Source organism: Cricetulus griseus, chromosome 7, assembly GCF_003668045.3.
Source record: "Cricetulus griseus strain 17A/GY chromosome 7, alternate assembly CriGri-PICRH-1.0, whole genome shotgun sequence".
NCBI lineage: Eukaryota > Metazoa > Chordata > Mammalia > Rodentia > Cricetidae > Cricetulus > Cricetulus griseus.
Window position 1 is genome coordinate 69,652,018 of NC_048600.1, and position 15,418 is coordinate 69,667,435.

At 43.9% G+C, this 15,418-nt stretch overlaps 1 protein-coding gene and 1 non-coding gene across 2 annotated transcripts in view; both read left to right on the top strand.

The window, feature by feature from the left end:
* Positions 1-613: 613 nt before the first annotated feature.
* G3bp1 (G3BP stress granule assembly factor 1) overlaps positions 614-15,418 on the top strand; it is a 28,732-nt gene continuing 13,927 nt past the window's right edge. The window contains exons 1-2 of the mRNA XM_027427449.2: positions 614-769; positions 14,714-14,826. Of these exons, the coding sequence (XP_027283250.1) occupies positions 14,732-14,826 (95 nt within the window). The 5' untranslated portion in view covers positions 614-769; positions 14,714-14,731. The remainder of the gene's footprint in view (positions 770-14,713; positions 14,827-15,418) is intronic.
* On the top strand, positions 12,288-12,427 carry LOC113836835. Its single transcript, XR_003487356.1, has one exon. It is a non-coding gene; the product is annotated as a small nucleolar RNA SNORA29 (small nucleolar RNA).

Sequence of the window (15,418 nt, forward strand, 5' to 3'; positions counted from 1 at the left end):
AAAGTTTTGATGTGAAGAGGAAAAGCAAAACACAACAAAAAATGGGAAACTTTGTCACTTGGATCCTTAGGTACCAAGTCGCCAGGGAAGGTAGGGTAGGGGGCCCTCGAGGAGAGGACTTGACCTATGAGGAAGAGAAAGGAAAAGGGAACGGAAGGCACAGCTAGCACATCCTCTTAACCGCCCCAGAGGGCACGGCGGCCTGGGGCTGTCTTTGGAGAGGTCCATCCCTCCTTGTCAATCAGCTCCACCTGGCATTGCGATTGGCTGGTGGCTTCCTTGCTCCCCGCGCCCCACCTCCTAGTTGCATGGGGTTTACTTCCCCAAAGTACACGGGCCCCACCTTGTGGATCAACCGCTCCTGCCTGAACCGAGGGTTTCCGCCCAGAGGAAGATATGTAAGCCAATGAGAGTGGGTGTGTACAGTTATTGGTTTGTCTGGGTGTCGCTCACAGGGCATCCCGCCCTCAGTTTCATAGTCCATTCAAGTATTGGTGAGGCTTCGTGTCCATCTGGGCTCTGGATCCCGTAGTCATAGGCAGATGCGGCAGCCACTCAAGAGCCCGGCCCCTGGACGAAGGCACCGTCCAATCGCGACCAAGAGGCGCGGCGGCGGGGCGGCCATTGGTCCCTGTAAGCGGCCCGGAGCAGCATGTTGGGCTGAGCGCGGCTATATAGCTGGCGGCGGGCACGCGTGCCGCGGCATCGCGCTAGGGACGCCGCCACCTAATCCCGCGCATCAGCCCGGTCCTCCCGCTCAGCCGCGCAGGTACGTGGGTCACGGGTGGGGCGGGGCGGGTGCGGGCAGAGCGGGAGCGGCGCTGGGTCCGCGAGCGGGACACCCGGGGAGGCCGCGCGGCGCGTCCCCACCCCCACCAACGGCCGGCGCGGCCTTCTGACTGCGCCCTGGGCCCCGCGCGTGGTCTGCCGCGCCAACGGCCTTATGGGGCCCCCGGTGGGCGTCACGCGGCCGAGTGGCCCGCGTGCTCTATGCGCATCTTCCGGCGCGCGCCTTCTCTCCGGGTTGATGTAGCTGGGCCTGGACTTAAGGAAGCCTTCGGGATGTGAGGAATGGGGGTGGGGGGAGTCCCCAAGCTGAGAGTGCGATCGCGCCTCCCAAGTCTGTAGAACGGAGGCGTGCGACCCTGGGATCAAGGGTTTAGTGGTGCAGGGACAGTCAGCTACAAGACTTTGTCTCTCCAAACCCCACTGTGTGCCCCCTGCACTATGCCGACAGCTTCCTCCTTTCCCGCCCTTCCCGGTCACCTGGGCGCGATCAGGTAGGTACAGTGACCTGGAAACGGAGGTGGGTGACTTGGACCAAGGCCCTCAGCTGGGAAGGGACAGGCATCTGTGTAGATTGTCTGGTGGCTGCGGGACACCCTTGACCCCTGAGCTCTTGAACCTCGGTGCAAACCTCAGCATAGGAAGACCTGCAGTGGCATCTGTGCGAGCCCGTGGCAGACTCCGGAGAATGGAGGTTGCAAGTGGGGTTTTGAATGACAAAGGAGGACTTGGCTTTCTTCGAAACTAAACGGATTCCTATATGGAGAGTTGATAGATGCGCCTTCAGGTTAGTTTCTGGAAGAAACAAGAAAATACAGCCAGTGTAATGTAATGAACAAGTGTGCCCCTCAGCAGATCCGAAAGGCATCGAGAAGTAATGGGAAATTCCCGCCAGCAGGAAGTCAGGCTCTGTCACTAGGTCTTGACTTTTCCAGATCCCTTTTAATTCTTAATGTTTTAGTTTTGAATTAGAGCAAACTTAAAAAAAAAAAACTTTGAGAAGATTATAGTTCAAGGAAACGAGTTTAAATTCTCACCGGAGTTGAGGTGAAAGTTTGAAATTGGATAGGACCCTGGATCCAGCTCAAAGGTGGAGCCCTTGGCATTCAATACAGGAAGCCCAGGTCCAATCACCAGAGCCACAAATAAGTCACATCTGAAATTGCTGGGGATGGTGTCCAGTGTCCAGTGATTGTGAATTGGAATGCAATCATTGACTGGGTTTGTTGGCAAGCTCAGCAGTTAGGTCTCCTGTCAAACCATCTATGATCAACTTATTCTCACTATGGAGCTCTGACTGGCATGGAAAGAACTCAGATCCTCCTGAGTTTAGGAGTTAAGGTGTATCCCACCAAGACGAGCCCAACTATTTTAGCCCTTATTTGGCTGGACTCATAGTGTTTGCAAAGATGTTTTTAAGGATTTGTGGTCAACCTATCTTTCCTTGTGCTGATTATATTTTTGAATGTTTAGGGTCATCTTTACTCAGGATTTTATAAAACGTTAGTTTGTAGATTCAAGTCATCGCAGATGTCTCCATCTGAAAAATAAAAAGACTTAAAAAGTTTTGGGACTAGCTCTCAAGGCACACACCCTTGCAAAAAAGGTTAAAAACCAAAGAAGTTTAATGTTGTGTTTCTGTTTTCCAAATAAATACAAAGTGACAAAAAAGAACACGTGAGGATGAGTGCTGAATTTACTGGATTGCTTCTGAATATAACATTGTTTCCTTGGAACTTGGTGCAGTTAACCTGCAGGTAGGCTAATAGCAGTAATTCATCACATTTTAAAACAAGGTAGTGACCTGCCTTTAACCTGAGAAGTTTGAATCCAGCTGATTCTATTAACTGCTTGAAGTCAACTATATTAAGGTGAAAGTATCTAATTGAGGGGAACTTTTGTTAATTTCATCCTCATTGTTTTAAAAGAGCTGTGCTCTTCGCCTCAGACATGGTTAGTAGGGCAGGAATAGGAAATGTAAAAACTCACTCTTAGCTTATTGCCAGAAAGAAGTGAGATGCAGCATAGTGATAGAAGCCTTAGGCTTCTCCCTCTCAAGCTGGTCAGAGGTTACCAGTTACTGGTGCTCAGGTTTCTCCATCTGTAGGTCATGCTGGCCTCAAACTCGGAGATCTGCCTGTCTCCGATTCCAGAATGCTGGGACTAAAGGTGTGTGCTACCAACACCTGGCTGCATTTTTTTTTTTTTTCAATGAAGGAGTCCAATGCTAACATGTTTAGCTGAGAATTTGTGACTTAAACCAAGCTTTTTCTCCATTTTTTTGGTCAATGTAATAAAACTGCCTAGTTAGTTTTTTTAAGTTCAGTTCTCAAATAGAATATATACTTAAATTACATCACATTGCTGAGGGGTAGTTGTCAGATGGGTAGTTCAAGCCTCTAGTGGTGATGGCATACCTTTAATTCCAGCACTCTGAGACAAAGGCAGGTAGATCTGAGTTCCAGGCAAGCCTGGCCTATATAGTGAGCTACAGCTACACTGTGAAACCCTGCCTCAAAAAAAAAAAAAAATCAAAAAAGAACTGTCCCCTTCCCCCTGTAGTTGTCTCAGTTAGTGGGGGAACCTCTGCCCAAGCTCAGGAATTAAATTTAGATTCAGCAGCTGTCACCTCAGTGACCAGTGTTTGTTGGCTAGACATATTTGCTATTTATTTAGTTTTGTTTTGTTTTGTTTTTTTTAATGTGCAAGCAACTTTTATCTGGGAGTTGCTAGTCATGCTAGCTAGGTTAGGGTTAAGAGCTAGGAATACTTGGGATTTTTTTGTTGGTGTTTTTGTGTTTGTTTTTTTGAGGCAGGATTTCTCTGTGTAGCTTTGGAGCCTGTCCTGGAACTAGCTCTTGTAAACCAGGCTGGCCTTGAACTCATAGAGACCCGTCCGCCTCTCCCTCCCAAGTGCTGGGATTAAAGGCGTGCCCCACCAGCCCTGGGCTGAACTAGGAATACTTGTAATGCATGATTTGCATTATAAAGCAGAAAGCTGAAGCCTAGGAAGGAAGGTCTTGACTTTGCTGCATTTTAGGTATAAAAGGCAGAGATTAAAAGGCCAGTGAGAGAAATGTGTCTGTAATTGGGGCACATCATTGTAGGTATCAATTTCTGGTGGCTGGTCACTAAGTGGATGCTTTGGTGTGGTGAATTGACATTGGGACTTAATATGGACTCTTGCTCAACCACAACCCCGGTTCTTCTGATATTTTAAAGATGGTTTCGCCGGGCGGTGGTGGCGCACGCCTTTAATCCCAGCACTCGGGAGGCAGAGGCAGGAGGATCTCTGTGAGTTCGAGACCAGCCTGGTCTACAAGAGCTAGTTCCAGGACAGCCTCCAAAGCCACAGAGAAACCCTGTCTCGAAAAACAAAAAAAAAAAAAAAAAAAGATGGTTTCAGCTACATAGGGATTTCAGGCCAGCCTGAATTACTTGAGACCCCATCTTAAAAAAAAAAAAATCCTGACATGTCTACCTGTGCATTGTGGGATCCAAGGAGCTATTGGTATTGAGTGTAATGCACCTTTCCATTTAGTCAGTTTTCTTTTTTTGTGGTGCTTGGAATCAAACCAGAATTATGACCCTGTGCATGCTGAGCTAGTGTTCTGCCCTTGAGCTGCAGCCCTAAACTTTGGGGTGTTGCTGTCTAGCACAGGCTACCTGGGCTCCTGAGGCTGGGCTTGAGGTGTGGGCTTTCACACATGGGTTAACTAGTTCTCTGCTAACTTTTAGAATGGGCAGGGGCTGTCTACTCAGGGAGAGAAAAGCAAATTGTCCAGCTTGTTAAGACTTGTAGTTTTTCTTCCTGGAAAACTTAGTATTTGAGATAATTTTAGATTTATAGAAGAATTGCAACACAAAACCAATGATGCTGGTGAAACCCTGTTGACATATGCTTCATTTCGGTTTCCTTGGGTCCTTCTGCAAATGTCTTTTCTTAGTTTCAGGATCTACCCGAAATGCCTTATCCTTTAGTCTTGTCTCTTTTTGTCTCCTCTCATCTGAGTTTCTGTTCTTTGTCCTTCATGACCTTGACATTTAGGATCTCACTTGGGTTTGCCTTTCTTATGACTGAGTTGGGTTTATGGCTTTGGAGAAGGACCACAGAGGTCTGTCTGTACCACATCCATAGCACTGTAGCTTGTACCTGGATGGTGTGGGGAGGGTCAGGTAGCATGTGTCAGGTTACTGTGTTTCCCTAATTAAGTCCAGCTTATACCCAAGGGAAGGGAAATGCCACTGTTTACTTTAGTAGTTTGTAGGCATGTATACTAAGGCTGCTAAGATTTATGGCTGTTTGTGAGAAACTTTTGCTTTGTAGACCAGGCTATCCTTGAGCCTTTGCCTTGAAAGAAAATGCTTACACCACCACACCCAGTTGGGTTTTATTTTTGAGGTAGGATCGCCTATAGCCTAGTTCATTTTTGTTGTTTTGATACAGGATTTCTCTGTCTCCCAGGCTAGCCTTGAATTTGATCTGTCTCAGCCTCCCGAAATGCTGGATTACAGTACCCCCAGCTCCTCTTGTTAATTTTTATTCTTTTAGTTGTGTCTAATATTATTGTAACTTTTTTTTTTACTCGACAGTTTCTCAGTGTAACAACTCATGGCTGTCCTGGAATTTGCTTTGTAGGCCAGGTTGGCCTTGAACTCACAAGAGATCTCCCTGCCTCTGCCTCGAAAGCTGGAATTAAAGAAAGGCTTGAGACATCACTGCTTGGTTATCCTATCTAATTTTTAAATTATTTGTATCTTAATGTTTTGTTGCTACAATCACTCTCTCCCCCCTTTTGGTATTTCTTTTTGTGAAGGTCGACAGTAAACCTAGGGTCTTGTGTGTGCTAGGCCAGCACTGTGACTTGACTATGATTTCAGTCGTCTCTACTATTTGAGTTGCATGTTTTCCTGGGTGGTCTTGAATTCTGGAGCCTATGCAGACTTTGAACTTGTCTTCCAAGTAGCTGGGCTGCTTCTATCACTTAAGTATTTTCTTCCTTGCATTAAATTAACAGGGTATTTTGCTTGATCAACTTAAAATTAGCCTTTCATCTGGAAGAATTTTGGAGGGATTGTGGCATGTAGGAGTCTAAAGAATTTAGGAGACAGGTTGACACAGCTAGTGCCTGGGCTACACTTGCTTATTAAAGAGATTGACTTCTGTAACAAAGTTACTCAGGGCTTTAGAAGACATTGTTTCAGTTCCCAGAGCCTGGTTTCAAACATTGAGATACAATGTATATAACCTTCGAACACAATTGATATCAACTTTATATTCTCAGTGTTAGGGTGCACAGTGTTTGTTTTTAGTGTTTTTGATACATTTGTAAAATAGTCAAAATGACACTTTGACACTATTCAGAGGATAGTTTATACTTTGCATTGCTTTTTAAAGAATTCCTTATGGGCAGTGGTATTCCACGCCTCTAATTCAGCACTTGGGAGGCAGAGATCTCTGTAAGTGTGAGGCCAGCCTAGTCTACAGAGGGAGTTCTAAGATAGCCAGAGCTACAGAGAAACCCTGTCTCAAAAAATGAAAATTAAAAAAAAAAAATTCCAAACTTTGTAAGTTGTCTTCTGACCTCCATGTATGTGGGTGCTTGTGAGTGTGTGTGCAGCACAAGCATACACACTAAATAAATAAAAAATGATAAACCTGCTAAGATGGTGCACACCCTTAATCCTAACAGTCAGATAGGCAAGTAGATCTGAGTTCCAGAGCAGGTCTACATAGTGAGACTCCCCCCCCCAAAAAAAAGAGAAAGATTTCATAGATTCCCAGTGTAGATTCCCATTCCCTTCTGTATTTTTCAGACACTTTTATTTTTGTTTTGTTTTTCAAGAAATGCTGGGTTGCAGCACTCCCAGCTCCTCTCCTTAATTTTTATTCTTTGAGTTGTGTCCAGTATTATCTTAACTTTTTTTGTTTTTGAGACAGTTTCTCTGTGTAACAGCTCATGCCTGTCCTGGAATTTGCTTTGTATACCAGGCTGGCCTTCAACTCACAACTTCTGCCTCCCAAATGCTGGGATTAAAGGTGAGCACCACCACTGCCCTGCCTTGTGCTGGGGGGAATTTATGGACAGCTATATCAGGGTTTAATTGGATAGTAGAGCACATGCCTTTAAAAGGAGTGGTCTGAAGTGAACTATTTACCTCGCCCCTCCCCCCTCCAAAGTATTCTCAGTGCCTTTTTATATTCCCTTCGAGCTAAAGAAGCTGAGGCACCAGGTTCAAGTTTAGCCTTGGGCAACTTAGATCCTGTTCCATAAGAAAAGAGGGCTGGGTATACAGCCCCAGGGTAGAATGCCATTCCCTAGGTTCTAGCCAAATGATGAAAAAAAATCTTGGTTAACTTGGTGTCATGTAGGTTGCCTTTGGAAGGTTGGCTATTGTTGCTAATTTGATTTGACTCTTTTTAAGATGGGGGGGGGCAGTGCACTTGTAGATGCCCACAGAAGCCAAAAGGGGGACCATCAGAATCTGTGATGTTCGGAGTTACAGATAGGTGTGAGCCACCCTGTGCTAGTGCTGGGATCTTACTGAGCAGTAAGTACTCTTGATCAAAGAGGCATCTCTCCCCCATCCCCATGAGTTTGATTTTTGTGTATGTGTGTGTTATGAATTATATTATCTTCCTTTATAGAGTGACATGTTTACTTGTATTTGTGCTGTCCTTGCAATTAGTCATATGTGTGTTTCTGTAATTTTTTTCTTTTTGTAGTATGGGGAGTTGAACCCAGGACCTTGTGCACGTTAGTAGACACTTCCACTGAGCCCAAGTTCATGCATGCATTCATTTGTTTCATAGCTAACCTGTTAAAAGAATGCATTTGCATGTGTATTTATGAAGACCATCTGGCTTTACTTTGCAGATTCTGAAAGTGCTTTGAGATGTTTTTCTTACTATCTAATGTAGTGCCTTTTTGACAATTGGCTTGTATTATTAAAATGGTTCTTTAGATCTCTTCTTAGTTGGTTTCAGATTCACTATGTAGTCCAGGCTGGCCTTGGACTCAGTCCACCTAGAACTGGGTTTGATTATTATACAGATTGTGACGGTCTTGGGTGGGCAGATTGACCCTCATACCCAGTTAATGTGACACAGTCAATGTTTTTCACTTTTGTAAGTGATGATTTTAAGGTTTTTATTTTATTTTTCTTTAGTTTTCATTCATTTAAATATGCATGTGGTCACCACAGGTTCCTGTGTTATACACAGAAGCCCAGCCAGTCTCCCTTTGATGTCACCAACCTTACATACAACAAACAGGGCAGGAGTTATGTCTGTTTTTGTCTTATGCTCATGGGTGAGTTCTTTGTATATAATAAGCCCAGGAAAGAATTGTAGTTTATTCTTTCAAGACCCCATCTTGCAGACTAGCACCTACTCTTGCTGTTTGTTAGTGACTGAAGTGACACGCTTTTGGGGATCTTGCCTGAGAAGTGATAGGTTTCATTGTTTTGCCAGTTCTGCTCTGATTATGTGTCGTGCTCTTCTGGCATTGTTCAGTCCTGTACTTTATAGGCAAGTGCTCTATCCCCAAGCTGGGTTGTTCTTTAGTGATTTTCTGCCTTTGGTGCTGGGGACTGAACCCAGGACCTTGCTCACGCCAAACATTATTTATCCTTGACACTGTACATTCTAGGTAGTAACTTCTTATTATATCATGTTGCTTAAAAAAAAAAAAAGAAAAAATCATTGAAAGTGTCACTTAAAGTAAGCTGTTGACTTGTTACTTTTGATTTTTTTGGAATGAGTAAGCAGAACTGTTAACTTTGGCTGGGGGTGGCTAGCTCCTCTCATTGCTCCTACTCCCCACGTGTCAGCAACTAGAGTGGACACTGGTGGTTGTCTGGATGTAGGGGGAGGAGTCGTAAGTAGCATTGTCCATCCCAGCAAAGATGTCATGAGATCCAGCAACCTGAGGTCAAGTGAGAAGTTTTAAGTTTATGTAGAAGCTTGCAAGCCAGTCAGTCAGTCCAGCCAATAGGAAATTGGTGCTAATCAAGGAATCATTGATTTATGTGTGTGGTGTGTCACTGCCTTTCTTTTTGTGGTTCTGAGACTGCCTCTAGGTGGATGCCAGGTGAGCACTTTACCTCCAACTGCCACCCTGCAGCCCTGTGTGTTTGTGATTTGAGTTTCTTTTATTTAAAGTAGATTCTTTCTGTTTCTTTCTCTTTCATTAGAACATAAGCAGACATCTAAAATATAATAATAGTAATAATAAAAACAAACCAGAATAGGACAAAACAGACTGGGGGAAAAAAAGCCCAAGAAACATACAGATGCTGAGACACACATTCACATACACACATTCACACACACAGAAAACCCATAAAACAAAGTCAGAAACCATAATATATAAGCAGAAGATCTATCTGTAAGGTTAAAAAAAAAAAAGCCCAGATAAAGGATTGTGAGATCAAAAACCTCCAAAAATACCATTGAGTTTGTGTTAGCCATCTACTGCTGGGCACCAGGACTGCCCTAATATGCATGAGACTTTAAAGAAAATGTTTCCCTTTTGTGAGTGGTTATTAGAGATAGCTTAGAGTCAGGGGTAGAGGCTTGTGTCCTCTTTCCTCTCAACACAGACCCACATCTGGCCCTGTGCATTTGGCTACAGTCTCTGTGGTTAATATATGGGTCAGCTTTGTTGTGTCTGGAAGGCCTTGTTTCCTTGGTGTCTCCTGTCTCCACTGGCTCTTATAATCTTTATACCTCCTCCTCTGCAGGGCTCCCCGAGCCCTGAGGGGAAGCATTTAGGACTGAATGTTCTAAGATTTCTCACTATGCATATGATGTTGGCTGAGCAAGGAAGGGACTTATCTATGGATATAGCAGGATGTCATTAGGAGTCATTTTATTGCTGTGTTCTTTTAGAAGACCTGTAGTATTTGGTTTTCCTCTAGGTCTATGTCTTAATTTGGTCTCAGGTTCTTGGTCCCTGAGCTGTGTCAGGCATTTCACCATTCATCTCAAGGAGTGGGCCTTAATTCCAGTGGTTGAGTTTTTGGAAGGGTAGGTGCTTTGCAGATTGCTTAATAAAGTTGTGAAGTTGGGGGCTGGCAAAATGGCTGATATCGGGTCATTCACAACCACCTGTAACTCCAGCTCCAGGGATTTGGGCCTCCTAAGGCACCTGTACACATGGCATTCACATAGAACGTGTGTTGGCACACACAGTAATAAAAAACATTGTAAAACATTATTGGAATGTTAAACTTTAAGTGAAAATGGCTTATTTAACCTTTCATTTTTCCTAGGCTAATTTTCTTTCATTTCTGATTTCTCTAAATCAATGATTTAAGGGTAGGATTCATAATCTCCCCCAGAGGTTACCCTTCTAGGAAAAAGTGTAAGAAGTAAGAGTGACCTCAAAGCAGCCTATTGAGCTCTTACTGTCTTAGGACAGGGTGTCTGTGCTGCTTTCAGACTCTAGCCCTCCCAGGGTGTGGGGAGACTTGCTGTTTCCAGTTGAAGTCATCTAGCTGGCCTCCTTCCTGGTGCTGATCTTGGAAGCTTTATTGCTAGCCTGTTACATTGGGGATGGAGGCTGTGTGTGTGTGTGTGTGTGTGTGTGTGTGTGTGTGTGTGTGTGTGTGTGTGTGTGTTGTCCATATTTGTAGCTATTTCTAAAAGCTCTTTGGAAAGGACACAATGTAACCAGAAGCTCTGGCTTGAGTCAGGGGGAACCTTGGAGCCTCAGGTTTTCATAGAACGTTATGGTTTTCACAGGTTTGCATTCAGCCTCCATTTGTCACCATGGAACAGTAACTAGCAGATGTGTAAGAATCTGTGAATTGTTTTGTGTTGGGCAGAAATTGGGTGTTGATAGCCTGTTGAGGTCCAGTGTTTGAGGCCAATGCTGGAGGAAACCGAGTTCTGGGTCAGACTGGCTACACAGAATTAATCTGCTTCAGAGAATTGAGAGTTGACTAGTTGGAGAGTGAGAGAAAAGCATTCTCAGGGATTTCTGGTTATATATGCTTCCTATTTGAGCTGGGAAAAAAGATGGATTAGTTGGACAGTAATTTAAAATGTAGACTACTTTAAACTCAGCAACTCTTTTGCCTCAGCCTCTCAAGTGCTGAGATGAGAAGTATGAGCCACCATGACTTTCTGTGATGTCTGAGAATCCCTGATGTTCAGTTATTGTGGTTTTTGTTTTGTTTATTTTTAAAGGGAAGGGTGTTTGCTTTACTCCTAGGCCACAGTCTGTTGAGGTAAGTCAGAGCAGGGACTCAGTGGGAGCTAGATGTTTGCTCACAGAGTGGTTTGGAGTAGGGTTTTAATGCATTTTGTGAAAAAATGAGTTGTCAGTGTCACTTGAAGGAGAGATGAAACATGGTTGAGGTTGCAGAGCACTCCATATCTCAGTAGCTTTATGGATGGCTCTGAATTCACAGCATGGAGACTGTTTCTAAGGAGGGAGTGGAGAATTTTCCAGTTACTTACCTTGAAAATCTGAATCCCATAGAGTCAGAATCTGTTATTGATTCTTTCACAGCTGAGCCTTCAAGAAGGTAGACTGCTCCCCTGGTGCCACCTGGAGCTGCTCCATAATCATTTAGGGCAGGGCTCCTCTGGCCACATCATCTACCAAGTTCATGTTGGTGAATGACACAGTTGAATTAACAAAATCAAAATAAGAGGACTGGAGAAGTGCTCAGTGCATCTAACTCCATAAGTGCCAAGTGCACATGTGACACACACACATTAAAAAAATATTTTAAGGGGCTGGAGAGATGGCTCAGAGGTTAAGAGCACTGACTGCTCTTCCAGAGGTCCTGAGTTTAGTTCCCAGCAACCACATGGTGGCTTAACAACCATCTGTTAAAAGATCTGGTGACTTCTTCTGGTGTGTAGATATACATGGAAGCACAATGTTGTATACATAATAAATGAAATCTTTAAAAAAATATTTTAAATCAGTTTTTTTGGGGATGGGTGGGTCACATTCAGAACTGCCCTGACTGTAGATTCTTTTGTTTGTTTGTGTGTTTGTTTGTTTGTTTGTTTTTTTGGTTTTTCAAGACAGGGTTTCTCTGGTTTTGGAGAGGCTGTCCTGGAACTAGCTCTTGTAGACCATGCTGGTCTCGAACTCACAGAGATCCGCCTGCCTCTGCCTCCCGTGTGCTGGGATTAAAGGCGTGTGCCACCAAAGCCCTGCTTGTTTGTTTTTTTATTAAAAGCTGTGGGCCTCGCCAGGCGGTGGTGGAGCACGCCTTTAATCCCAGGACTTGGGAGGCAGAGGCAGGCAGATCCCTGTGAGTTTGAGACCAGCCTGGTCTACAAGAGCTAGTTCCAGAACAGGCTCCAAAGCCACAGAGAAACCCTGTCTTGAAAAACAAAAACAAAAACAAAAAAAACCAAAACTAAACAAAACAAAAGCTATGAGCCAGATGAGGGTACAAACTTATAAAAGAACCTGATAGAACCAGTTCTTGTTTCCCACCCTACTCAAAAAACAAAAAAACAAAAACATTGATGTCCCATTTGACTACCACATTTTCTCTTGATAATAGATTTTGGTGGCTATGCTTATGGGATAGATTAAAGGTGCCATGATCTGAAGAGTGAGGGCTTTCCAATGTCTTCCCTCTATATGAAATGGCTGAACATTAAATCACTGCTTATGACAGTGGGCACTGTTGCATGTGGAAAAACCCAATGTTTAAGTAATGAACTTGAAAGGATTTTTCCTCCCATATTTTATATAATTTTTGGGGCAGGGGTTGAGACAGTTTTTCTGTGTAGACCTGGCTGATCTGTGGTCCAGGCTGGACGTGAACTCAGAGATCCTGCCTGCCTGAGTGCTGGAACTGAAGGCTTGTGCCACTACTTCCCGGCTCCCTCATGTATATTTTAAACAGGGAGCAGTATGCTCTATCGTTGAAAACCAAGGTGTTCACAGAGATGTACTTGGAAATAATTGTTTGATAGTGCTGTTAAGATAGCCATGTCTTTCAGATTAGTGAGTAAATGGTGATTTCTTCTTTAATACATGGTAGAAACTGCTGTTAAACACACATCTTTTTTTTTTAAGACTTTATTTATTATGTCCACAACATTCTGCTTCCATGTATAGCTGCACACCAGAAGAGGGCACCAGATCTCATAACAGATGGTTGTGAGCCACCATGTGGTTGCTGGGAACTGAACTCAGGACCTCTGGAAAAGCAGTCGGTGCTCTTAACCTCTGAGCCATCTCACCAGCCCTAAACATACATCTTAAAGCTGAAATGGGGCTGGAGAGATGGCTCAGTGTTGAAGAGCACTGTCTGCTTTTCCATAGGACTGAGGTTTGATTCCCAGCACCCACGTGGCAGCACAACCATCCATAACTCATGTTCTAGGATTTTAGTGTTCTCTTCTGGCTTCCAAGGGCAACAGGTGCACATATGGTACAGAGACACACATGCAGGCAAAACACTTGATACCATATACTGAAAACGTCAAAAATGCTGAAATAAAACTGGTCTCCTTTTATACTGTAGTTAGATTTGTGTATCTTCAGCTTTGCTTGCATATTTGTTTGTATAATTTTATCTCTTAAATAAGGTGACTGTCGTGTGGCTTTTTCTGGGGGAGATGTGAACAAATGCCTGCCTTTGTGAGCTTGTTGGTAACTCCATCACCAAAAGCTCTCATCCCACCTGGGTGATGACTCACAAAATCTATATGGATCTCTACAGGGTAAACAGCCCGGGTCTTGTGAGTCCTGTATGTTTTGGGAACTCCCTTGAATGAGACTTGTGAGTTGCATTCCTTACTGCCTCTTGAATGTTCTGTAGTATTAAGGAATTTTCCTCTAGGGGCTTCAGAGCTGCCATTGCTGTGGATTCTATACTTGACCTTGTAACTGTAGTTGGGAAAATGAACAGGATGTGATGTTTCAGCTTGGGAGATTGCTACATATACGAGGTCATGTCAGAGGATATTGAAGATTTATAGTTAATACTTTTGTTTAAAAAGATACCTGTCAGTCTCCATGGTATTTTTGGTTGTAGTTAAAAAGTGTCTTATTAAGTGTATACTATTTGATTTTGATTACTTTTTAAACAATAAACCAATGAGAATGTTAATTTGTGTGTTTGTAGGGGTCATTTTTTAAAGCTTTAGTTATTATGTAACTATCCTTGCAGAAGAGGGTACTAGATCTCATTATAGATGGTTATTGAGCCACCATGTGGTTGCTGGGAATTGAACTCAGGACCTCTGAAAGAGCAGCCAGTGCTTGTAACCTTTGAGCCATCTCTCCAGCCCCAGGATTAAATTTTTAAATTTTGGTTTTGTGATTTATTTATTTTTGGTTTTTTGAGCCAGGGTTTTCTGTATTGCTTTGGAGCCTGTCCTGGAACAAGCTCTGTGGACCAGGCTGGCTTCAAACTCACAGGGATCTACTTGCCTCTGCCTCCTGAGTCCTGGGATTAAAGGTGTGTGCTACCAATGCCTGGCTATATTTACTCCTTTTTTTTTCTTTTTAAATTTATTTATTTTATTTTATATAAATTGGTGTTTTGCCTGCAAGTATGTCTATATGGGGAATCAGATCCCCTGGGAGAGGAGTTACAGATAGCTGTGAGCTGCTATGTGGGTGCTGGGAATTGAACCCAGGTCCTCTAGAAGAGGAGCCATTACTGCTGAGCCATCTCTCCAGTGCCTGTTTATTCCTTTTTAAACTTTAAGATTACTAGGTGTGGTTGTAATCTTTACCAGTTGCATTTGGAAGGGTGAGGCAGGCAAATCTGAGTTCAATGCCATCCTGGTCTACACAGTGAGTTCCAGGATAGCTAGAGTGTAGCAGGGAGACTCTTAGGAATGCTGAAGCGATGCTGTATAGTTAGCACAGTGAGTCAGTCCTTTTCAAGCACTTCTGATTGTTGACTGACACGTTTTGGTATTGTTTTACAGGTTGAATCCACCAAAGCGATGGTTATGGAGAAGCCTAGTCCCCTGCTGGTCGGGCGGGAGTTTGTGCGACAGTACTACACCCTGCTGAACCAGGCCCCGGACATGCTGCACAGGTGTGTTCTCTCTCACTTGCCTAGGAGAGGTGTTGTGGGATGGTCCTTCACATAAGCAGCTATAGGTAGTGGTTTAGAAAGGAAGAGCATAAGGTCCTATCTGTATCCCCGGCCTGGGATTCAGAGGTCTGCCTGCCTATGCCTCCTGAGTGCTGGGATTTTAGTGTTGTAGTGTAGAAAAGTATGTGGACTTAGCACAAACCCAAGCTGGAGCTGGAAGATGCTGCATGCACACCTATCTTGCTAATGCAGTTACAGCCTACGATTTCCTTTTCCTGCATTTTCATTCCCATTGAGGGTGTAGTGGAGAGGGGCCTGGTGGAGAGATGAGAGGCTATGAGCTATGAGTTCCCTTAAACATGTGAAAAGTAGCAGCATGTCTACATTGGCACACGCCTTTAATCTCAGCACTCAGGATACAGAGGCAGGTGAATCTCTGAGTTTGAGTCCAGTCTGGTCTACATAGTGAGTTCCAGGCAGAGCTACATAGGAGAAGCCTTCTCTTAAAAAGAGGGTAGCAAGGTTGCTAGAAAATAACATAGCAATAATGTGGGCTCACTTATTTTAGGGCTTATTGGGCTGACCTCAGATT